This window comes from Sinocyclocheilus grahami, unplaced genomic scaffold (genome assembly GCF_001515645.1).
Source record: "Sinocyclocheilus grahami isolate Dianchi unplaced genomic scaffold, SAMN03320097.WGS_v1.1 scaffold161.1, whole genome shotgun sequence".
NCBI classification, from domain to species: domain Eukaryota; kingdom Metazoa; phylum Chordata; class Actinopteri; order Cypriniformes; family Cyprinidae; genus Sinocyclocheilus; species Sinocyclocheilus grahami.
Genome location: NW_015505340.1, coordinates 1,762,154 through 1,786,412, shown reverse-complemented (window position 1 = coordinate 1,786,412; position 24,259 = coordinate 1,762,154). Strand labels below are relative to the sequence as shown.

The 24,259-nt window shown below is 38.1% G+C and overlaps 2 protein-coding genes and 2 pseudogenes across 3 annotated transcripts in view; 2 read left to right on the top strand and 2 right to left on the bottom strand.

Annotated features, from left to right (window-relative positions):
• The window catches only part of ext1c (exostoses (multiple) 1c), a 55,260-nt gene extending 45,747 nt beyond the window's left edge, over positions 1 to 9,513 (bottom strand). Inside the window, exons 1-2 of one of the 2 annotated variants that reach the window (XM_016282533.1) lie at positions 9,338 to 9,513; positions 1,012 to 2,266 (exon numbers count right to left, since the gene is read on the bottom strand). In XM_016282533.1, coding sequence (XP_016138019.1) covers positions 1,012 to 1,949 — 938 coding nt within the window. In that variant the 5' untranslated portion in view covers positions 1,950 to 2,266; positions 9,338 to 9,513. Of the gene's footprint in view, positions 1 to 1,011; positions 2,267 to 8,524; positions 8,862 to 9,337 lie in introns of those variants that run through there. The other variant, XM_016282532.1, reaches the window with a different exon arrangement.
• A 984-nt stretch (positions 9,514 to 10,497) lies between these two features.
• Positions 10,498 to 14,068, bottom strand: LOC107592982 (probable thiopurine S-methyltransferase; annotated as a pseudogene).
• On the top strand, positions 14,038 to 17,610 carry LOC107592977 (uncharacterized; annotated as a pseudogene).
• A 1,083-nt stretch (positions 17,611 to 18,693) lies between these two features.
• The window catches only part of LOC107592944 (syndecan-2-A-like), a 67,573-nt gene continuing 62,007 nt past the window's right edge, over positions 18,694 to 24,259 (top strand). Inside the window, exon 1 of the mRNA XM_016282531.1 lies at positions 18,694 to 19,103. Coding sequence (XP_016138017.1) covers positions 19,044 to 19,103 — 60 coding nt within the window. The 5' untranslated portion in view covers positions 18,694 to 19,043. The remainder of the gene's footprint in view (positions 19,104 to 24,259) is intronic.

Sequence of the window (24,259 nt, the reverse complement as noted above, 5' to 3'; positions counted from 1 at the left end):
CTCTACCTAAATCTGTTTAATTCTGTTGGGTCATGCATGCGTTACAAAACAATTTAGAAATGCATAAAAACTGCTTAAAGCTTTATGGTTTAATTCACAGAACAGCTGTACACAATAACTTGAGATATGACTGTACTATTCACCATAAATATACAGTCATTTATTGTTTTTTGTGTCACATGACTCCATTCATATAAGCACAATGGGCCTCACGCATTAAATGTGACCAGAACACATTTCTTAAATATTTGTGTAAATTAATCTTAGCCAAGACCCGTCTTAAAATGTCACTGACTAATCCTGCCTTACTTTTGCTCTTTTCTAATGTAAGTCTATAAAAGGAACTGCATGTTTAGTTTTAGATGCAAACAATACATTTTAGATTCAATTAAAATGTATTTGCAGTTTTTTTTTTAAATATGATAAAATATATCATATAATGGTAAAACAATACCAAGTTGAGAGGATATAAACAGTATTTTTTTCTTTAAATAAATAGTGACATGTAATTTAAAAAAATACAATCATGGAAATCTTCAGTTCATTCATATTTGATGTTCAGTAAAGCTTGTCTGAGTAAGCAACAGCAACCTAGGGAGGCGGGGCTTAGCGAAGGATCACTTGTCGCATTCATTCTGCTCATGTTTTTTGAATAAGCAATGCTGAAAACTAATAGTTACACTAACATCAGCAAGTCAAAGTTTCTTTAATCACATTTATAACGTACAATACCCCATATATGTCATCCTCAAGAGAACACTTGATACATTTTCAGCATTATTCACTCTTGACACTTTGCCGTGTATTACATAAGTCACCCACACCCCACGGTAACTGATAGCTTCTTCTTGTATTTAACACACAGGAACCGGAGTTCATAGCCCAGGGTGTCACTGACAAACTCCATTGAGTCACTGAAACTGAAACTGATCTCATAACGGCCATCATTCCTCTTAAAACCTCATGCCATTAAGTACAGAAACTCCCCGTTGGCTCATTTACATGACTTACCTCTCATACTCCTGGTTGTCATGGTCACACCGTGCATCCTTATGCTTCTCCCAGTCCTTGCCGTGGCGACATGTTGTTAGGGAGATGATGTCCTTGCCATTGTGGATGTGATGCAAAGCATTGCGAGTGTCTGAGCCGATGCCCGTCAAGTAACGTTTACCTTTAAACATCAACAAGTATTTACGCCTTGGCGGGACGGTGTTGCGAACTAACCAGCCCCTCTCTCCACCCTTCCGGGGGTGTTCTTTAGAGAACAAAGGGATGGAAATGTCAAAGCCCGGTCGGAAGTGTTCCGTATTCAGGCTTGCTTTGGCCAGGATGGCCTGGCCTACATTAAAGCCCAAGTCCTCGGTGTAGTTGGGCCAGGTTCCGGAATAAAGGTTGAAGATGACGTGATTTCTCCCGTCGTTCCAGAGCGGGTAACCTCGAATCCGCTCATCCACGTTGGGCACAAACTGTGTCGACAACTGGTCCCTGTCCAGCGTGTCGATGCCCAGCACGAACAGACATGCCTCTCGAGGGTCCGATGTGTAATACCGTGACTCCGTGACTGAAGTGAGGATCTTGCGGTAACTCTCGGACACGCGCTCACCCTTCTCTGGTGGATAGATGTAGACCCGAAAGCCACTCTGCCTTTGACATCGGGCAAAGTCAAAGCAGGTGTCCATCCTGCAGCGACTGTCCTTGTAGATTCCGGCCCATGACTGCCGCCGCTGCCTTGGTGAGTCACCTGAACCCCCACCATTTTGTAGCTCGGCCTGGTCGGCATAACCTGGGAGCAGGTCCCGATCCAACCAGTTGGGCCAGGGCCGTGCCGCCTCCCCCCTCTTGTGGGTGATGAGACCCAGGAGCTGTTCCTGCAAGCCGCCCCAGTAATAGAGCAACAGCCAGCAGCACATGCACAGGCCCAGAAGCACGTACTTCTTGCGTGCCTGCATGAGGCCGTCTCTCTCACCCTCTGTGCTCCAGGGCTGTGCCGGGAGCTTCAGCAGGGGGGAGACGGGATGGACAACAGGGGCCGAAGCTCCAGCATAGCCCCAATGTCCACTTGTCCATCAGCGAAAACCAGAGACACGGATGCGCTCTTTCTCTCCTGTCTCACTGCTTCGGAGTTGTCTGTTCACAGGACGGTAAGCCCATGCGACAGAAGTGTGTGTGCACTCCGCTGTCATCCACTGGAAGTGATGCAGTGCAATTTCTTCTCTCTTGGTAGTCCTTCTCTCTGCATGGCTCAGTGAATCCCCTCTGTGTTACCCTAGCAGAGATATTAACAACACACTTCAGTACACAGCCTTTTGTTCATTCATATCAGCACTAACATGTACACACTATTGTTCTATTCTCAAACACATGAAAACATTAGTGAGCAAGCAATGCATCATGTATGCCAGTGCATTACAGTGTGAAGGGCCATATTTCAGGCATTTTTTAAAAAGTGGTGCATTGTGCTTAAAAAACATGTACATGACTAACAGACAATAAACTCATGTACACTACAATAAAATATTTGTATGTATTTAAGCCAATCAAATAAAGCCTTTGAAAATGATTGGAATCAATCTCCTGACTTGTGCCTGTCCACAACTTTATCCCAGAGATTTTTTGACAGTGCCTTGCCACCCAAAGTTGATTGTTTGCTTCAGTTGCACTACCAAGGACTGAAAGGCTCCAGGAAAGCTCTTTTCATGCTAAATTTCATGAGCTAATCAAAATGATTACAGCTGATCACAGTTGAAAGTCAAATGGCTTTGTGTGCCATTGAGAAGGTGATTAGCTGCATCTGATTGAGATAAGTCATTTTTAGGAGGGGGTGATTCATTTTCCAACTCAGTGATTTTGCGTTTTAATTTTTTTCTGTCATGTTGGTGTTATATCTTTCACTTGGATGTTATAAGTTGCACTGAGTAAATATAGCTGGATAAAACAAAAACTGTGTTCGTCTTCATTTCAGGCTGCAAAGCAACAAAATGTGATTATTTTAAAGGGGGTGATTCTTTTCTATACCCACTGTAAAAGGCCAGTTCACAGTTTGAAAAGGGGAAGTTAACAAAATAACATAGTCCAGTAAGTTTTGCAGAATTTGCACAACATCAAAGTTCTCCATTGGTGCGTTATCAAGTGTCTCATCACGTGCCCAACCCTGGTGGTGGGCACAAAAGACTTTGTGTGCACCGGTATGAAGCCATGCTTGATTTGAAATTGGTGTATTTAGTCTTGTGGTCTGAGTCGGTTCTGCTGTTTTCACACACACACTGGTGCAGTGTTTGGAGTGAACATGCAAAACATGAGCTGGGGAGTGATAGCATCTACCCTCTGCAAGCTCCAGTTGAACGGAGATGAAGGGGGTGAAAAAATAAGGCAGCTTTAAGAAGCCTAACTCGAAAGTGAGAGCTAAGATTGAATCTGATGCCATTTAATCTGAAGGGAGACTGAGGTTCTTTTTGGTTTGTTTGTTTGTTTGCTCTGCCGGGAAGCATGCAACAGTTTTGAAGGGGAGGTGTTTGTCAAGAAAGTGCCCTCCTCTCATCAAAATGTGTACCTGTCTCTGTGTGCGGCATCTCACAGAGAAGGTCAGTGTTTCTACTGCCAGGCAACGCACAAAGACAGCTTTCAGGTCTCACCTGCCTCACTTGTTTTTCTCTTCTCTCGCCTCTTCTCTGCCTCTGCCTTTCTGCTAAATTCCTCTAGAGTTTCTGTCTTATCTCTTTAAGCTGTCTGACCACTGTCTGACCTAGAGCAAACTAAATTAACTAATCTAAAAGAAGAAAACTAATCTTAAAGAATATAAAGGGCCTGTGTGTTGATATGCATGCATGTGTGTGTTGCTTATGGAGATTCCTGTAATATGCATTAATAATGTGTGACAGGTACAGAACGAGGTCAGATGCAGTGTGAATCCCAGTATACTTTTTGTAGTGAAAGTGTGTGATCACGAGTGCTGGCGTTTTTCACGGTAAAGCTCCCCTCACGAAACACTGCAGGCCAAGCACATATTTGTCGGGAAACAGATGCAGAGGATTCCATTACAGGCTGCTCATTATTAATGCATGACTCCCTTAGTTAGGACATTGATTTCCCTTCTTTCCTTTCATTTGGCTTTTGATGCCTCTCAGATGAAGTTAATCTCAATTATCCCTTGAAAATAAACTGCAGTTAAGATTTCCACTAGCATGACGTAAAGGAGCACTCATTCCAAGCCTAACAAGGGATGCCAGAAACAACCTAATGATGAATATTGGACTATGCAAATTTGGATGTGGGTGAACCTGGGTTTTGTCTCCCTCACTCTCTCATCCCTACTATGATCATACGTAAAATGATATTAAATAAATTATATATATACTGGCAGCCTTTTGCATTTATTTAATCAAACATATAGTAAAACATTAATATTGTGAAATGTTATCATAATTTAAAATAACTGTTTTCTATTTTATTAATTTGTAAAAAAAAAAAAAAAAAAAAAAAAAAATATATATATATATATATATGGTTTATTTATTTATTAAAATTCAGCTTTGCCATCACAGGAATAAAATATATTTTTGAATATATTAACAAAGAAAGCAGTTATTTTGAATTGAAATAATATTTCACAATATTACTGTTTTTACTGTATTTTATCAAATAAATGCAGCTTTGGTGAATATTAGTGACATCTTAAAAAATATCATAATTATTTCAAACTTTTGGCTCCAGTGTATATATTTATTCATTATAATTGTGTATTTTATATTGCATAATTTTATTATCAATATTTATCAAACTATTTATGTATATACACACACATATAATACATTTTTGTAATATTTATTTATTATGATTTTTTTCATATTATAATTGTAACATCATAATACTTTTTCATATATACATATTAAAATCTTGTTATACATAAAAAATGTAAATGTCAAAATGATAACTCATATAGAAGCAGATAGCTCAAAAAAATGACCTCTACTTTCTCCCCCATGTCAAAAAAATGACACATGGTGAAACACAAGGCGAAAAACATAGTTAATTAAAATGCAGATGAAAAGAACCATCACAAATTAAAAATAGGAATTGTTACACGGAAAAAAGTATTTTGTCTGTATCAGTAGGATTTTATAATTAAAACACTAACTTTTAACTAAACGTTTTGCAACTATATGCAACTCAAGTTTTTGTCTCCATAGTAATGTTCAAAATAAATGAACATCTTTTTTAATGTAACTGTAAAAATACACTTCCCTTATTTTACATCCGGATTATGTAACCACATTCCAAATCATCAGCTGACAGAAGGTTGGATCGACAGGGAGGAAGTGATCACTAGTTTCAGCCCCACAGGGACGGGTTCTCTCTCTTTCTTACTCTTCCTTGCAGTTTCCTCCTCCTATCACAATTACTTTTTATTTTTCTCATTCATCAATGCTCTTGCTTTCTCTTCACACCACCACTGTAAACCTCTCCCGATCTGTCTTTCTCCACACCGTATATCAAAACGGGGTAGGGCTCCAGAAACAAGCTGGAGGCAGTATAATGAGATCGAGATGTGATGGCACATTGCTCAATCACCATGACAGGAAACAGCTGAATAAGTGAACACAGCTTTCCAAACGTTGAGGGATCTGTCTTCTGGACACTTCATTAGCTTTTTCAGAACAAGTGTTTTCCACTTGTAAAGTCCATGTGCGAAGGGAAAAACTATGCTTGTGTCTTTTGGCAAAGGGTAGTGAGTATGGACAGCAAGCAGGTGGATGTAGCCAAGAGGCAGCAGTTGTAAGCATGTTGAGTTAGTTTCCTGTGTCGTGCCAGTTGCCCAGACTGCTCCGGCCTGAGCCGTTTTCTCACATGACGAGTGTGTGACAGCTGGACATAGAGCTTATTTCCCCTGGCCCATCTCCCTCTATGGACAGTAAATCAGATCCATAATAAAAAGCCAGCTTGAAGAACATTTCCTTACAGGCCCAAATAATATTGTATATGTTAAAATTGTGATTTCTGCACCACCTGCTATTGGACATTGGTCAAACAAACCGAGAGTTCCGCCTCAAACTCACGCCATTGGCTGAACCAATATTGCTGTGTTGGCCTGTTCGGGTTTGTCAAACAAACTATGTATGCAGTTTACATTGCATTTACAGTTTTTTTTGAGAAATCAGCAAAAAAAAGGAAAACTCACAGTTGAGTCTGCATATTAAGCTGAGATATGAGAAAATATTTAAACAAAAACAAAATTACACAAATCATCAACACTATTTTAAAAATAATAACTAATATTATAATATAATGTAGTACACACACACATATAAATATGTACTATATTATATTGTGCATTAAATATTAATATTATAAATATTACGAGCTTAAGAGACCTTTTTAAAAAACCTTACAGACCCCAAACTATTGGACGGTAGTGTATATGGTATGGTATATTTTCATTATATTTACTATTACTATTTATTCTCATTTAGCTTTTTTAAACCAAAGCAATTTACAGTACACTACTTGACTTGAACATCTCCCTGAGGCAATACTTTTTTAGTTACCCTAGTTAATACGTTTCCCTTGCATGATGTTGTTCAAATAATTTGTTTAACACGTCCACATCCTTAACCACAACCACAATTGTATACCAGCACTAGGCCAATGTGATTAGCTAGCAGCTAATATTCAAACACAGAACATGTTTTTCTTACAGCAGATTCTGTGATTTCCTCCACAGCTTAGCTTCAGCTGCCCTGAATTGCAAAGTGTAAAAAAAAATGTTAGCGACAGCTGATGTTGGCGAAATACAAATAGTGTGGTGAGTTGGGTGAGGCGGAGTTAAAATTAAACACGAAACTCTGTCATTACAGGTCAAGAGAGAGCTACAGCGGAGCCGAAGCCAGCGGCCCAACCTAGTTCTGTTGCATGTTTGCGGTGCTGAGACTGACCCATGCTGAGCTTGCGGTCGAGCTTGCTGGGACATCAGTCTGGCTTCAACTCAGATGAGCTTTTGAGAAAACACAGACCCAAATGACTAAAGTCAATGTAATTTCAGAGAAGAGGATGTTTATGAAAAATAAAAAAATCTGACATGTTCTGCAGTAATCCTCACGAAAAGGATGAAGATGAAATATTGAGGGCAAAGAAGTTGTTTTGATTTAATAACCATCTTGTGCTCTCTGGTGCAAAAAAGGTGCATTATAGTTATTAAGATGGCTACATCTTCTTGAACACCCGCTGCTACCCTCATGTTTTTATTTATGGACAACAATAATTACCAGCAGGCTTGATTAATTATGTCTAAACAATATGCTCCTCGCACACATGCCACAAGGGCTAATTATTCTAACAAACAGGATGGGCTGGGACAATTGGAGGATATCAGCAGTAGTCATAACTGTATGAACGTAGCAGCTGAAAATCTCAACGGCTTTAAATGTCATAGACGTAGTAAAAACATGAGCTTTTCGTGCCACAATGCCTGGATATTCATTCCCAAGCCCCTCCTCTCTTTTACCTTCCCCAAATGAAGTTATATACATTTTGTTGTATGACGTCATGGAATGAGTTATGAGAGCCTGTCAAAAGGGCCGAGATTCCTGCCATTTTTCCGTCCCCTCCCGGTTTCCCTGCTCTTTCAACTCCACTGCAGGGGTGGACGCTTCATTCATGTCACATGGCGCTCTCATAATGGCACACAAATCGAATGAAAAATCTATTCAGATTCTAAGGCCAGTTGTACGTGTTAGTTTTCTTCAAAAGCCTCTGTATTGCTCTGCAAGCCTTTCAGATAACTCATCTTGTAAAAACCTATTACTGCTCTGACACAGATGTGATAGCTTTGTTGAATCTTAACCACTTCTTGGTATCCTGGGATCTAATTAAAAAGACAATTACCACGCTCAACATTAAAATGCTGTGATGATCCTGATACACCTGTGATAGCTGAGATGCCTAACTGCAATCACAAGGTCTACATGGGCCTATTGCTGATGATCCATTCTTACATAAAGTAATACAAAAAAATGTAAAAGTAAAAATAATAATAAATGTGTATATATTTCTCACTGAAATACACTTGCATTGCAATGCAATTTTATATACATGCTGACGATCAATTCTTGCATAAAATAATACAAAAAAATCATATAATGTGTATATATTTCTCACTGAAATACACTTGCATTGTCAATGCAATTTTAACTATGAATTTCACATCATTTCATGTAATAATTCAAAATATTCAACTTTTTAAAAAAATATTTAACAGTAGGACTTCTATATTAATCATACTTATTTTGTTTTCATTCAGCACAATTTACATTCATATTTTTGATTTTATATATATATATTGTTTTTAATGTTTTACGTTTATAACTAACCTTTATATAATTTTGCATTTGCGATTTATTTTTATATTTAAATATATTATTTAAAGTTTACATCACTGGATATCCATCATGTCTCATTTGCACGTTTATTCTACTACATTCGCATATTTTTTACATCATATCACGAGTAAAGGTCGGATTGAGTGGGTTACCTGTTATTATCGCGTTGGTCCCTCGTTATGGCTGCATCCTCATCATCATCCGCCGATACTGAACGCTTCCTTCTATTCTCTCTCTGTCAAAAGCTCTGCTTGTTTTCACTAGCACAATATTACGTGATGCAATAACACTCATGCCACTTAGTCCACCCCTGAACCGCACAGAGCACACCTCGGCTATCTTCAAACCCCTCTCTCTCTCCACCTCCTCGCCTCGCCTCTGAAGCGTGTCTCGCTCCTACAACCTGATCGAGTTACAGAGCGACTCGCGGAAGCATACGCGTAACCTCACACCTCCTCCCGCGTGCCCTCCCTCTCTTTAATGATACAGAAGCAGGTTTGGGCAAATATTAATATTCCATTGCGGGCTACAATTAGCCTGAGGCTGGTTTGTTTGAGTTACCGGCTTCCAGACAGTAATAGCTCATCATAAGAGGCGTTCCTCCGCTATAATAATGTGGGTTTCCTACCTTAATTGCGCGTCAGATCGTGTGGATGAATGAGAGGAGACTGCCGCATGTATATGTAGTCATTAAGCACACTGAAACGCCAGCAGCCACGTTAATATTTTAGCGAGCTGGTGGATGAGAGCTGTCGCTGCCTTGTGTATGAAATATGACAAGGAAACAATGGTCGCAGTGCCCTTGGGGTGGGTTGCGCGCGGCCGCATAGTGAAGTTCCCCGGAAATAGCGTGATATTGATTATTACAAAAACATATGCAATCATAAGCTATGAAATTAATAAAAACATAAGGCGATGCAGAGGCACAATGCAACACCGTTATATTCTGTATGACAGCAGCTCACCCTGAACTTCAGCAGACGCTCAGTGGTGCACTCCGCCAATCCCGTTCAATCGCACCCAAATCACAGCGTTCAGAAGCGGATCCTTCCTTCTGTCCCTACTTCTACACACACAGTCTACAGTTGATGCGTATGGATAGCATCCGTCACAGCATCATTTTATGGGGCTACATTGTTCATTTTCTCGCATCCACAACATTCCAGTCGGCCCCGCCCCCGGCGCTCGTGATTGGCTCAGAGACTCGGGGTGCCTTCGCACGAGCTATATTTAAAGTAAACAGGGGCACATCTGGCCAGCGGTGCGCGTCACTGTCGCCGGTGGTCGCGAACTGACGCTGTGCGGTAAACCAGAAAAGACCTTCACGACTTGAAGGTTGACAAACTACTTATCCTAGTTAAAAAAAAAAAAAGAGTTATCATCATACGGTTATGATTAGAGATGGGAATCGTAATCTGAGTTCTATTAATGATTCCTTGAACGGTCTTATTAACGATTCTTTCAGTAGTTTTGCCCGATAAATATTTGGAAAAACGAAATGCATTTCTTATGGCCTCGTCGGGTCTATTGCCAAATTTGAACAGAACATATATCCAATAACAAATCAGAGATGTTTCATTTTTGCAATAAGTTTGTGCTTTTAATAGGCATTTTAGACATAAACGTATAGGCTATATATATATATATATATATATATATATATATATATATATATATACTGTATATGAAATAGATATAAACACTGAATTCATTATTTTTTTAATAAAATACCACTGATTACATAAAATCTCATAATGTCGAGAACTCAAACTGGAGTCGGGAAGGCGTTATGTTTCCTATTCAGTAAAAATAATCTGCTCATCAGATTCATTCATTGGGAAATCGCGCGCTACACTGGTCGCGCTGTAAATTCAGTAGCAGAGTCGCTGAATAGAAGCGTTTGGTCTGCAGCACCTGAAGAACTCACGCTCCAGAACTGAACGGTCAACTGTATTTTTTGGGACCTGTACTAAGAACTCGCGGGTGCAAATAAACTCACGAAAATGTCATTATGTGCAAATATCTGTCGAGCTACTGCCCTCTTGTGGTCAAACTGAGTGCTCACATCACTTTACTCTAGTCCAGTTATGAAATAAACAGAAACGATTTTAAAAAGAATGATAATTTATTCAAATCTTTGACATTATCTTTAACTATTGAGTCAGTAACTTTTCAGGCCACTGTTATCAAAATAGAATATTGCAAATTGTCTTCCAATAACCTTGTGTATTTTTCTGAAGTATTTATTGCATTAAGTAATCTTTACTTTTTAATCACCCTCCAGTAGATTTGATGATTGATCATTGGGCTTTTAGACTGAGAAGGTACACTTTCTCTATCAGTGAATCCAGTCCCCATGATTTGTACTTTTCCCCAAAGGCATCTACAGACTCCAGCAATTCAATGTCACATCCACCTCCTGAAATATGAGACATCGCCATGATTATTGCATAAAACTATTTAGAAATAAAAGTTCTATAATACATAATAAATGATGAAAACATCTAGGTACGAAATAGGTAAGAATGACGTTTCAGAACAGTGACCAAAACTCACCAAATTCATTTTTTACATCCTCTTCCGATACAAAGAACGGTGGACCTGTATGTCAAATGTGGCAAAAAAAAGACACATATGCTTTATAATGACTGATAATAATAATGAATTATTCCATATGTTTTTTCCCCTCTAACATTACCTTTATACAGCTCAGAATTATATTCCACTGTGTCCAGAAGACATCTGCAGTCATTGTTCATTAAGGACATGAGAGTAGCATACTTTGGGGATGAAGAGAGTATGTATTTACATACAATCCCACTTAAATGAATTAATAAATAAAAGGACATAAAATATAGATTTATTTAAAACCTACTTTCTCCTGTCACATGGGTTTATAGCCACCAGCGCTCCTCTATCCCAAATTCCTCCGAACTTTCCTGCAACAGCACTATATATGGACCAAAATGACAGAGAGGCATTTAAATGTGCTTCATGTGACATGTTTTATCATCTAAAATTAGAAAGTATAAAATGTACGTGGAGAACTTGTATAAATCACACTGATAGATGGAGATCTTTCCATCTGCACTCTGAGAACAAGGAAAATGCATCAGTTGAGAGATCATGACACAAAAACATCACGCCGTCTACTTCCATTAAAGAAAGCTAAAGCACTGTGACCATCTCACAGTGGGAGTGTATTACACCGAGGGGTATCCGTCTGTATAAATCAGAGCAAGCCAATAAGACACAGCCAAATGCCATTACAACAATACAAGTGCATCCACCTTATGCCTAACCTCATTTGCTTCCAGTTACTTTTAGCTGTACAAAAACAGTCCGTTATGCATGCATTATATTGCAAACTGGTATTTGTAATAATGTTATTTTAATTCATTATTACAATATTTTTTTAAATAACATTTTTTAACATTCCTGCACTGTTATTGTTCAAGTTATTTACCTACAGCAGCTAATTAATCAGAAGTCTCGCACATTCAAATGGCTTACTTCTGCATTGCAAAATAAGGTGGATAATAACTCAATGTATGATTTATGGGCACTGTAATCTTATAAGGCTAATTTTATCATTGGTTTGTGTCCAGCAAACAATATAGATGACAAATGCGAGCCATTTCAGATACCTTGAAAACCTTTGCTCCAGGAATGGCTGGTACTGGTTCTTCATTAAAAGCAAGATTTTGCTCTGGAAAGAATTGTTTGATTCCTTTTTCGGAAATTTCAACTCCAACAACTGTGTGACCCATATCAGCCAGCCTGAGAACATTTTTTTGGAACATTTCATGGAGGTGCTAGTAAGATTTTTAACATTACTCATTAAACACAGACTTTAGATCTCATACCATTTCATGTCTACAGCTTTTCCGCATAGCGGGAAGAAGAATCGAACCTCCTTTCGTCCGCATATGACTTTGTCCAAGTTGTTTTCCAATAAACTACGAAAAAGGTACAACAATTAGGAAACTGAAACAATTGAAAGCAAGACATTTAAAGTAAAACAGTAAATTGATAACACTGTGTGGTTCCTCTACACATTTACGGATAATTCAAAAGGAACATTATTCATTCATAAGCAATACAAGATGGTGTCTATTTCATGGAGCTACAGTATGATGTGATAAAATGCATGATTCACTGTAGTATAGTATAGAATTTTGCAACATCATTACTGTTATTGAACTGACTCAACAGTGAACTGACTTGAGCTGAATGTTGACACTATTGAATTTTTAGAGCTGCTTTACAGCAGAATTTTAATATGTCTCATATTCAATTTAAGTTTGGATCACTGATTCTGTTATTTTCCTGTTTATTACTGTGAAGCTGCTTTCAAACAATTTAAAGTATTGTATTGTATGTGTGATTACTTGTGCACTTCAGGTCTGTGAAACCCAGTTTTTCCTTCCTGCCACCTGTCTTTCCACTCAGACAAAGCCATCACTCGGTTTGCCTGGGCCGACATCTTCTCTTCTCTTCTCTTCAGGGTAGCAGACAGTTGCTATGCGCAAATAATAAAATACAACTAAGCACATAATTACGCAGAGTTAGTAGAGCAAAATAAAATAAGGAGAAACACATTCCATATCAGTTCTATAGTTGACATCAAATGTTGTGGATCTAATCAAGCTACTGTGGCCCATATTTATGTTATCAGATCATCTGTCAAGTTAAACAAGTTGCATGACATGCACTTATCCTCAAAGAGCATGAATAAATTATGCAAGATAAAGAAAATACCATCAAGACTATATGGAATAGAACACTTCTACTGGTGTTTCTGCATTTAAAAATGTTTAATATTCATATTCAGTTAATGTGTTAATAATGTTGCATTCTGTTGGGCGCACACACACACACACACACACACACACACACACACACACACACTTACTTTATTAATATTATTATTAAAAACTAAATACATTTTCCCAGCACACAATTCCTTAATTAAGCCGTTAGAAAAGAATGCAAATTAAGCACCAAGCCTCTCAAACAAGTCTTCAAAAAGTAGTCTGGTTTTTCAGCACCTGATCAACTTGCATAATCACAATGACAATGCATATATCATCTTTGAATTGTTACTCTCTCTTCATGCTAAAACTGTCACAATATCAATACATTTATCCTCTGACTCATAACAACGGACTATTACTGGCCCATTACAGAGAGAACTTTTATGTAGTTCTGTTTTATTGTGCTATGTTGGTTTTATTATTGTTTTGTATAGCAGTTTGGGCAACACTCGTTGCAGCAGCGATGTGCTTTATAAGAAAACACTCGAACTCAAACTCTAAACTCAATAAAAACATAAATGTTAAACAAACAAATAACTTTCTTTCACTTTTAAGGCAGTGCACAATACAATTCACCGGTCTTTAAAAAAAGCTCTGGGCATGTTCAGCTAAAATAGGTGCATCTACATGTAATACGAATCTGCAGCAGTCACTGTAAATGTTTGATAAGATTTCAGATCTGTTACCTCACTTTTCCAATTCAGTGACCACCCGAATAGCAGCATCTCACATCATAGTCTTTGCTCACAAGCATCGATTTCATAACAGGAAGAATTTGTACGTAGTGGGCGTGGCTTCTCATACAACGCTAGTACTGGCGCATATCGGGAGCATCCTTTGGTTACTGGATGTCGCTAGCGTGCCGTGGACGCTCCCAGTTCCGGAGTTTACAGCACTAGTACAGTGAATATATTTTGAGTGAGCTTTGGCAAAACCACTGACTGAAACGGCAGGAAAACATGCTCATGTGTTCGAGACTGTTCTAGAAAACCACTGCAGTACTATGAATCTGAACAGACCGACAGTGACTGAACAAGCAGCCGTCTGCAGTGGTTTGATTATGTGAAAACATTAGACATTTAAACATTAAACATAACATTTATTTTATTGCTAAAAAATTATATTATTAAAAAATTATTATAGTTATGATGTTTGTGGATCAAACTGTTCCTAACCGGCTTTAAAACATATGATGAATAAAACTTTATTTAAGAAATTTCTAAATTTCAGAAGTTATTTTATTGTTGTGCATTTGGAAATGGATCGTCACTATGCATAATTAGGCTTATTATTTTACTTTTTAGTATTTTTATTATTAAAAAAATGCAGATATAATTGTTGCAAGTGTATACCGGTCAAATAGATAAATCTGAATATAATTTATATTAACTTATTATTTTATTATTATTATTATTGTAAATAGCCATTAATATGGTCAAGAGAGAAAAATAAGGTCTTACAGATTTCCCCCTAATAATTGCATGACAGGTAATGATGCCTTCCTCTGAATGTTTGGACTGAAATGACAAAACAAACAGCTTGGAGTTCATAAGGTAAAAAAAACTGACATTGGTGCCATGTCCTGTTAACTGATGTTTAAGTGTGATGTTTTTTTTTTTAAAGTCTGTCACTATTTGGTTTGGTTTGGTTTTGAGTGTGTGTGTGTGTGTGTGTGTTTGTATGTGTTTTTCTATCCCGGTGGGGACTTAAACCTGAATGCACGCTGACTCATGGGGACTCGTGTCACCGTGGGGATTTAAATTGAGTTCCCCATGGGGAAACAAGCTTATAAATCATACAGAATGAGTATTTTTGAGAATGTAAAAATGCAGAAGGTTTTCTGTGAGGGGTAGGTTTAGGTGTAGGGCTACAGAATATAGATACGGTTTGTACCGTATAAAAACTATTACGCCTATAGAGAGTCCCCACAAGGATAGTAAATCAGACAAGTGTGTGTGTGTTTATATATTTATTAATTTTAACCTTTTTTTTCTGAAATCAGCAAATTAGGTTTTGTTTGTTTACAGTTTCAATGCCAAGAAAGAAGTGAAAGAGAATTAATAAACAAGAACATCTACCAAGAGCAGTTCAGGAAGCAACTGGAGAAGTGGCAAAAGCACTCTGTTTTCTAACGTTAGCTCATATGGTTGGCTGACATCAGGAAATAATTATGGCTTAATAACTTCTCTCTCCTGGCATGGTGGTCATTATGCAGGACTTTGATGTATTATTCTGAGCAATTGATTTACTCAGTTTCATTTTTCAAAGAAATACTGTGAGACCCACTCAATTGGATGCCTTCAAGACCTCAATAAAATGCTAACAAAAGGAATGTGTAACAATTCAGGATGTTAAATGTAGGTCTGTATACTTTGGTACATAATGAAATCAATATGAGCCATGAAAAATTGACTTTTTCCCATAACCAGGATGATTAATATACATTTAATGTGTTGCAGCGACAGCAGTATGTTTGCTACAGGAGAACTGCATGCTTCCCATTCCTCTACGTTTTATATCTCTGCTAAAGTAAGTTTTTAAATTTTTATTCTATTTTATTTTACTATGTATTTAATTTTTTAATACTATTTGAGGATGACTTTTATATTTTCATACTATTTACTGTTCATTTTTACTTGTATTTACTGATTTCTTCCTATTTATTGTCTAATATATTTACTTAAGTTATATTAAAAGTTAATTTAAAGCAATTTTTTAGTTGCAGTTACATTAGTGCAGCTCTATGATTCTAAATATTTTTTTGCCAAATTATTCACAGCAGCAAAGAGCTGGATCGGTTTCTTGCCAATCTCCTGCTCTACTTTTCTTGCTACTTTGAGAAAAAAGCTCTGGAGGAAAGACCAAAATCTCTCATGGGGTGAGTTTGAGCCGGGCATGAATTAAGTCATATGAAAATGCATGAAATTATTAAAGTAGCAGTGCTTAATTACTAAAATGGCACAATTAAGATTTGTATGTAACCTATTCAACAACCTAACACAGCTTTTAATCGAATTAATCTGTGACGATTGCATTAACAGCATGTCATTCTTACCCTTCCCGCTCTTTCAGAGAGGACATGAGAGGCAGATGACTGGAGAAATGTGTGCTAATGTGAAGCTGGCACAAAAGCAGCTTGCCCTCTGTCACTTCAGGCTGTTGCTGGGGATAGATCTGCCTCAACAGCACCATATGGCTTTTGACAGGTCAGAACAGCTATTGATACCATACCTGCGAGAACAATTATGTGTGTTTCTGCTGCTTTAATGAACAATGTGATGGATGAGAGCATGTTTCAGGAAATAATAAGCCTGATTTATGTCTGCAGGATCAAGGCGTCATCTACTCACCGTGACAGAACTATATGTGGTTTGTGCAAACCATTTGACTAATACCATATGTGATTCATGAAATATGTAAAACTTAAATTATGTACCCAAACATTTAGAGGTCTTTGAACATTATGTATTTGAATATTAGTCGCCACCACCTGCTGTTCCAAGAGTTTCATATATGGTTCCCATGATGACATTAGTGTGTGTTTTTGTCTTCCTCAGTGTCTCTACCTCTGTGTCACACATATATAAATGTTTTGAGACACATTTATACTAAATTAAATAAAAAAATGCTCTGTTATTTTACGCATATATTAATGTAGAGGTTTTAGAAGTCTTACTTCTTTGTGATGTGTTGCTAGTAACATGATAAACGTCTGTGTGCAAGCAACTTCAAGTGAAGATTTAACTTTCAAGCCCGTCTTCTCTTTCATACTCTCCCTCTCGGTCTCCTGACCTTTAACCCAGGAAGTCAAACCGGCGCCCGGCCATGAACAAAATCATAACCCAGCATTCCCCTCTGATGGCCTCTCTGCTGCCTACTCCACCAGAAGAGGCCTGTCACCTGTTTGGGAGCTTCAGACGTCTTAAAGTGTCCTCAACTTAACACTTTGATTCAGAGGCTCTGATGGAGTGGCTTACAGAAGAGCTAAAGTCACTTAGTTAATACTTAATCATGTTTTGGTTATATTATTTGCAATTACTAAAAACCATAGTATGTGTCTATTTCACTATTGTTTCTAATAGCCTCTGTTGCCTGATTGTACTTTCTTTTGCCTTTAGTTTTGGAATTCTTGGAAAGCCTTTGAGTCAATTCAGCTCAATGACACTGAAGCCTCAGGGAGGCCAGAGTGAAGAGGAGATTGAGGACGAGGAAGATGACAACGAAACTACCTTTCAGTGTTTGTGTGTTTTACAACATGCACATTTCTTTCAACTATTATTTGTTGCCCTGGTTATTGTCCACTGTGTTTTGCATGATGGTTATTGACTAGAATCATATTTAATATTGAAAAATAACAATACCTGTCACTAGGTGGCACTTTCGATGTTGTTATTCAGTTCAGTCCTCATGGAAATGAATAATTGAAAAAAATAATCATCAGATATATTAAACTAAGAAAGCCAAGTATGCAAATTTGGGTAAATAAAATGCATTACATTACTTTTGTATCAACTATTAGACAAATGGTTTAATAATTGTATAGTATCATTATAAGCATTGGATAGCTGTTGATATATGTGTAAGAGTTTATTAAGGGCACAAAGAAGGCCCCATGGGTTCTGGCAGAAGAGGCTTTACAATCACCTTAACTGGCGGGGTAATCTAGGATGCCACTGATAATAATCTGGGACTGTAAAGCAAGACGAGGGAGGCGTGCATGTGTTTGTGTGCAGGGAGGTTAATTGGTTACCTTTGGCAGTTCTCAAAATCAGGAAGCAAGAGTACAATTATTCCAAAGCAATTTACTGCTTCATAATTCCTTTCAAATGCATGGTATTGTTAGCAGGCTTAATTTTGTTTCGTAGTTGTCGTCAGTAAATGAAAATCATGACCACTCAGTGAAGGTTACGAAATGAAAAACAGGATTATTCGCCATGATATTGTTTACAACTACGTGCAACGCATTTGTCCATTAGGGGGAGACATTGCATTGACAATTCATTTAGTGAGTTCTAGCAGGTACTCTTAATAGTGCCACTAATATACAATTGTTGAACGTACACCCCTAAAAATACACTTAAAAAGAATTTGGCACAGTTTCACGGTTCAGTGAGTCAGTGAGTTGTCGACTCAGCTCCGAGAACAGCTCGGAACAATTCATTCCGTTTAAATAGGTGGAAAACTGGTTTAACCTGTTCACTGAAAAAAAAACCCGTCTCATTCTAAATCAAATACATCATAATACTCATACAGTAGCCTACATTTCATACACCACGGTAGCTCAAAATGCTTTACATAATTGAATGAATTTTAAGTAATTGGAAATGTACTAATACATAACTTTCTATTTAGCATAGTATTTAGAAAAATAGCATGTCATACAAGCATTATGGTTTAGTACTTAAATCTGACATGACTTAAAACAAAAGTTGTCGTCTCCTCTCTTTCGCGCGCTCGCTCTCTCCGGCCAAGCGCATATGGTCGGGCTATCTGTCAATCATTGCTCAAGCTCTCCTTCTGTTTGACCCGTATTTTCCTCTCAGTCCTGCGGGTGGCTCGACAGTAGAGCACCACTTCAGACATATGGCCGAGAGACCTCACGTTAAATTCACCTTTGCGAGACGAGTACAGCTGTGAAAAGACTTGGCGAAACACACCGAAAACGACCTATTTTAGTGTGAAAAAGTGTGCGGAGGAATAAGCAGACAAAAAAGCAACACGAAGCCGGTGGGATTTGAGTCCTGTGAGAGAGCGAGATTGGAGCGCGAGCGAGAGAGAGGGAAGAGTTTCTCCAAAAGTGGAAACAGACACGGGGACGGTATTTTCCGTTTTTACAAGCGAAGACTAAGGAATTATGAGGAACGTTTGGATGATATTAGCCCTCGGCTTGACAGCCTTTCTTTCCGGGGAAAGGGTGAGTTTCAACCGAGAACAATAAGCGGTTTGCTGGGGGGTAGTGATTCTAAACTCAAGCAGCCATCCGGCCACGTTATAAAGTAACCAGTCAAACACTGTTTACTTACTGGACTGATTCATACTTTACCATGTGTCAATGATAATTAATACTTTAGATATGTATCGCGTCATATATATCAAGTATCAGTTAATCGTTAATCACAGCAGTGTTTTTCAATTCAGCTTGGCATTGTTGTTTTACATACACTAAGTATTAATACACACAAAATGGTGTGTGTGTGTGTGTGTGTGTGTGTGTGTGTGTGTGTGTGTGTGTTTGTGTTTGTGTTTGTTTATTTTTAAATATTTATAACTAGAATATATTGAAGAAAACATTAAGCGCAAGGCATTAATAAACGTTAGGAGTACTGCACAAATATACACATTGTCTAGGGTTTTCTGCACAGATGTGTTGTGCAAAGCAGATGGATGACTGAAATACTCGCGTTTGTGTTACTGACATTTTTGGAAAATGTGGAATGCAGCTTGATCGTTTTTTAAAGTATGTCACTCTTGTACTGTGAATTTTATGGCAGAGAACGATATAGTGTTGTCTCAACCTCATCAGAGTCACGGACTCTTATAAAACTACTATAAATTCGGCCATAAAACCACTAACTTGGTTGTGGAGACATTTCTGGACAGGTACAAATGAAGTGAGGAATGCAGAAACAACTGCTGGTTTCGGTTTGATATTTTAGGTGAAGTTGGGCTACATAAATGTAAGTGACTGCAGTGGGAACAACCAGCAGCATTTGTAAATGTGCATTGCCTTCTTGACAACTGTTAGTGAGCTGAACTTCAAGACTGGACCACAAACCTATGCTTTCAGACCAATAGAACCCATTTTGTCCATAACACTTCTGTTTAAAGTCAAAATGTGGCCGACTTCTCCATAAACCCCCTGCTTAAAGTGACCAGGTGCCTCTTAGAGCAGCTTAACATGCAGGAGCTGTAAGTCAGACACTAACTCTCTCTTGGCCACACTTTGCTCGGTTTGCTGGAGTGTGAACGCATGCAGTGGTTGATTGTTTTGCATAGGCTTTCTCTTAAAAGGCACTGTTACTCCTTGGAATTGAAGACAGAGATGGAAAATGTATGTTCTGGAGCATTGCAAGTGTAATTCATTAACCTTACACAGGGATTTGCTTGCATTTCTGCATGCCTGCCTAATAAGCCAGTTGCTAGTATTTTTTTGATGAAATGCCAAGGGATTGGCACCTGTGCTTTGTAATTCCATGGTTGACTGGCATGCTGGTTTGTACTGTCTCCTCCCAATGATTAGGATCTCATTCACTCACTTTGGCCTAGAGGCGTGAAGGCAGCATCAATTTCAATGAGACCCAGCATAGCATATAGATTTTCTATACCAGCATCATGTACACAGAACAATTAAACTTATCTGGCTTGAAACCTCCAGGATGATCCATGTGTTTGCCAGTGAGCACGACTGTCCTCTTCCCTTATAAACAAAAATAAATGGTTTGCCTGCGGATATGACCTAAAAATGTTTTTATTTAGTCTCTTTTTGTGCCTCTCTTGACCTCTGCTTTCTCTGAAATTGTATGCTACGGACCTGTCACAGTTTGGTGTGTTGTTTGCAGCCAGATGTTCGACCGTGTAATTTGCATGATGTTTTGGTGGGAAGTGTGAACATTGCTTTCGAAATGGAGATGCTATGCAAGGTCACTGCACTCATTGCCTATGACAGATCTCAAGGAAATATTTTTCATGCAACAACGTTTTTTTTTTTGTTTAGAAATAAATTGGGGGCAGAAATAAAATGATGCGTGAGCCACATAAATAGTTTTTAATTAAAAATTGTTCTTAATTAAGGCTAGTTTTTCAAAGCACTTCACATAAACACCACTGGTTATTAATGTTGTGCACTGCTGTTTGAGCTGCGTGCGCTGAGCTAAAGATGATCACCGGTAAACTGAAGCGCTCTTTTAACTTAACCAAACGCATTCTATATGAGATAAATCAGATATACATCAAATAAACACAATATTACAATGTACAATTGCACAAAAGGCTGCAAACGAACAGCGCGCATCTGAAGTGTCTCTGAAGGAAATAATGCATTATTTATCGGCTTTAAGATATCGGCCAAATTTTCTTATCAGGCCGATACCGATAACAGAAAAAATGAGCCGATATGGGCCGATACCGATATGGTGGCCGATATATCGTGCATCCCTAGGCAGAAATAAAATGATGCGTGAGCCACATAAATAGTTTTTAATTAAAAATTGTCCTTAATTAAGGCTAGTTTTTCAAAGCACTTCACATAAACACCACTGTCTTTTTGCCAGAAATGTGAACACATTCTTTTTTTTTATCTGCATTTGGTAATTAGCTAAATGTTTGCCAGCGCTATTTTTATCCTCTTTCATAGTTTTTTTGTCACTGCACTCTTAAAAATAAATGGAATAACCATTTTTGATTCACCAAAAAAACCTCTCAGTGAACAGTTCTTAAAAGAACTATTTTAAAAATCTAAAGAACCTTTTCCCCCTATAATGAACTTGAAAATCGAATGGAAAGTTTCCATGGATTTTAAAGGTTCTTCATGGAACCAAGATGTCAATAAAGAACCTTTATTATCTAGAGAATGTATATATTTTTTTACATTCTGTCCAGATGCTTTCATGATTAAATTAATGCAAAAAGCGATCACGAGCGAGAGACAGTAGCATGCTGACCGCATTTTCACCCCTCACTTCTGCCATTCTCTCACCTGAGGCTGTTTTTCTATTTCTGATTAGCAATGCGGATGGTCACACATCCACAATAATCCTGCTTACTGAAAAATGTAGAGTCCGTGAGATTAGGGCCCAGAAGGTGTCCCCGTTTACGTTGTCCTGTAAATATTAATTTATTAAGTTTAGGGTGGAATATTGGGTTCTGAAATAGTAATAGGGAAACATGTTACAGCATTTAGCAGATGCATGCTGCAGTTTTCAGGTTTTGATTGCCAGTGATGACTTTGTGTTAATGAAAACACATCCACAAATCAGCGAGGAGGTTGTCAGCACCTTTAAACCATGAGGAAATTAGATTTCTAGATGGTTCTTTTTTTTAAATCTTTTTTTTAACACCTTGCTGAATGAATAAATTTGGAATCTCATATTTAGAGGAGTAAATTATATTTTAAAATATATTAAAATACAAAATGGGTATTTTAAATGGTAACACTATTTCACAATATTACTGTTTTTACTGTATTTTTGATCAAATAAATGCAGCCGAGCATAAACATTTAAAAATGCTCAATTTTTGGACGGTACTGTAATTGAAGCATTTTTTTTCTTCTCCAGCATGCAATTAAAGTGGACACGTGGGAGAAAATCTAGCATCCTACCGCTCTTCCCTGGGGGGCTCTTTTTGATTGACTCTAACTGTTCCGCATTGCATAATCCTTAATGGTCTCAGCAGGCACTGGGCCGCTAGGCCTGTAGAGGAATCCCAGAGTGCTCTTGTTTTGTCATCATCCATGCAACCTCAGCCCAACCGACTTCTCTCCCTGCAGCTAAGCTTGTCATTATTATTACCCGGTCTTCGGTTACTCCAAAGAACAGTGGCATTATTCTTTATCTTCTTTCCCAGCAGATGGAAAGAATAAAGAGGCAGAGTAGGGGAGGGAAAAAAGAAGATCTGCCTCGCTATGCTCCGATGGCACATGCCTTGTGCTTGTTTATGTCGGCACCACAAACATCTGCAACACGTATGTGCGTTCGCTTCAAAGCAGCTCTGTTCAGGGTTTTTTTCCCCCTGAGAGTTGGAAGCAGTTCTTTCACAGGGATAAAGTCATGCATACCAGTGGGAACTGACAAACAACACAAGCTGAGTCGATCTCGGAAGTGGTGGAAGCAGTGGCAGACCGACACGCTCTATACAGAGCGAGTACTGAAAGTGCTGCTGCCAAAGCACTGATCTGGCCCGGTTTCTGTAGACCCGTAAGGAGCCTCAAGGGTGCAAACCCGAGAACCCCCCCTTTAATATGAACACACAGGATTGTGGAAAAAAAAAACCCCCAGCACGCTCCACCATTTAAAATGCTCTCATTTTGCTCTCAGTCTGACTTTTCTTGCTCTTTATTAGCTTAGCAAATGGAAAGTTCCTTTGGAGGATTGTGGTTTAAAAACAGCGGTTGGAATGGAAGGGGTTTACATTTTAACTGCTTTCACACTACAGCTTTTGGGGCAGGCCAGAGTGTTTGACGTCAGAGTTTGGTTGGTGTGAAAGTGGTTTTCTGAACTTTGGTGCACACAAGTTAACCAACACTGAATTTGCTTGAAAAAGTAGTCCGAGATAAATGTGAATTCTAGTGCACTGTATGTCCAGCATAGATGCATTAAATTGATCAAAATAACAATAAGGACGTTTATGCCACAAAAGATTTATATTTTAAGTAAATGCTGTTTTATAACATTTCTGAAAAACAAAGGTATCACGGTATCAACTAAAATATTAGGCAACACAACTCTTTTCAACATTGATAAGAAGAAGAAATGTTTCTTGAGCACCAAATCAGCATATTACAACGATTTCTGAAGGGCCATATGACAATAAAGCCTGGAGTAATGATTGCTGAAAATTCATTAATTTGATGTCAGTGTGACATCAAATTAATAAATTACAGTTTAAAATATATTAAAATAGGAAATTATTATTTAAAGGGGTCATATGATGCTTTTTTAAAGATCATTATTTTGTGTATTTGGTGTAACAGAATATGTTGACATGCTTTAATGTTCAAAAAACATAATTTTTCAAATACTGTACATTATTGTAGGTCCTCTATGCCCCGCCTCTCTCAAACGCTTAGTTTTCTACAAAGTCCCTCCTTCCGACAAGCGCAGTCTGCTCTGATTGGCCAGCTGACCCAGTGCATTTTGATTGGCCGAACACCGCAAGGACTCGTTGGAAATGTAACGCCCCTTACCATAATCGTGAGTTTCATCTTTCAAAATAAATGTAAAGACAGTAAATAATGTCATTAGTTTTACCATCAGTTCAAGCCCGAAAGGGGAACAGAGTCGTGTGACAGACACAGTGAGGAAGCTGGTATGTGTTTGCAGTACATAAGCCACGGTTAAGACAGCTGACTCC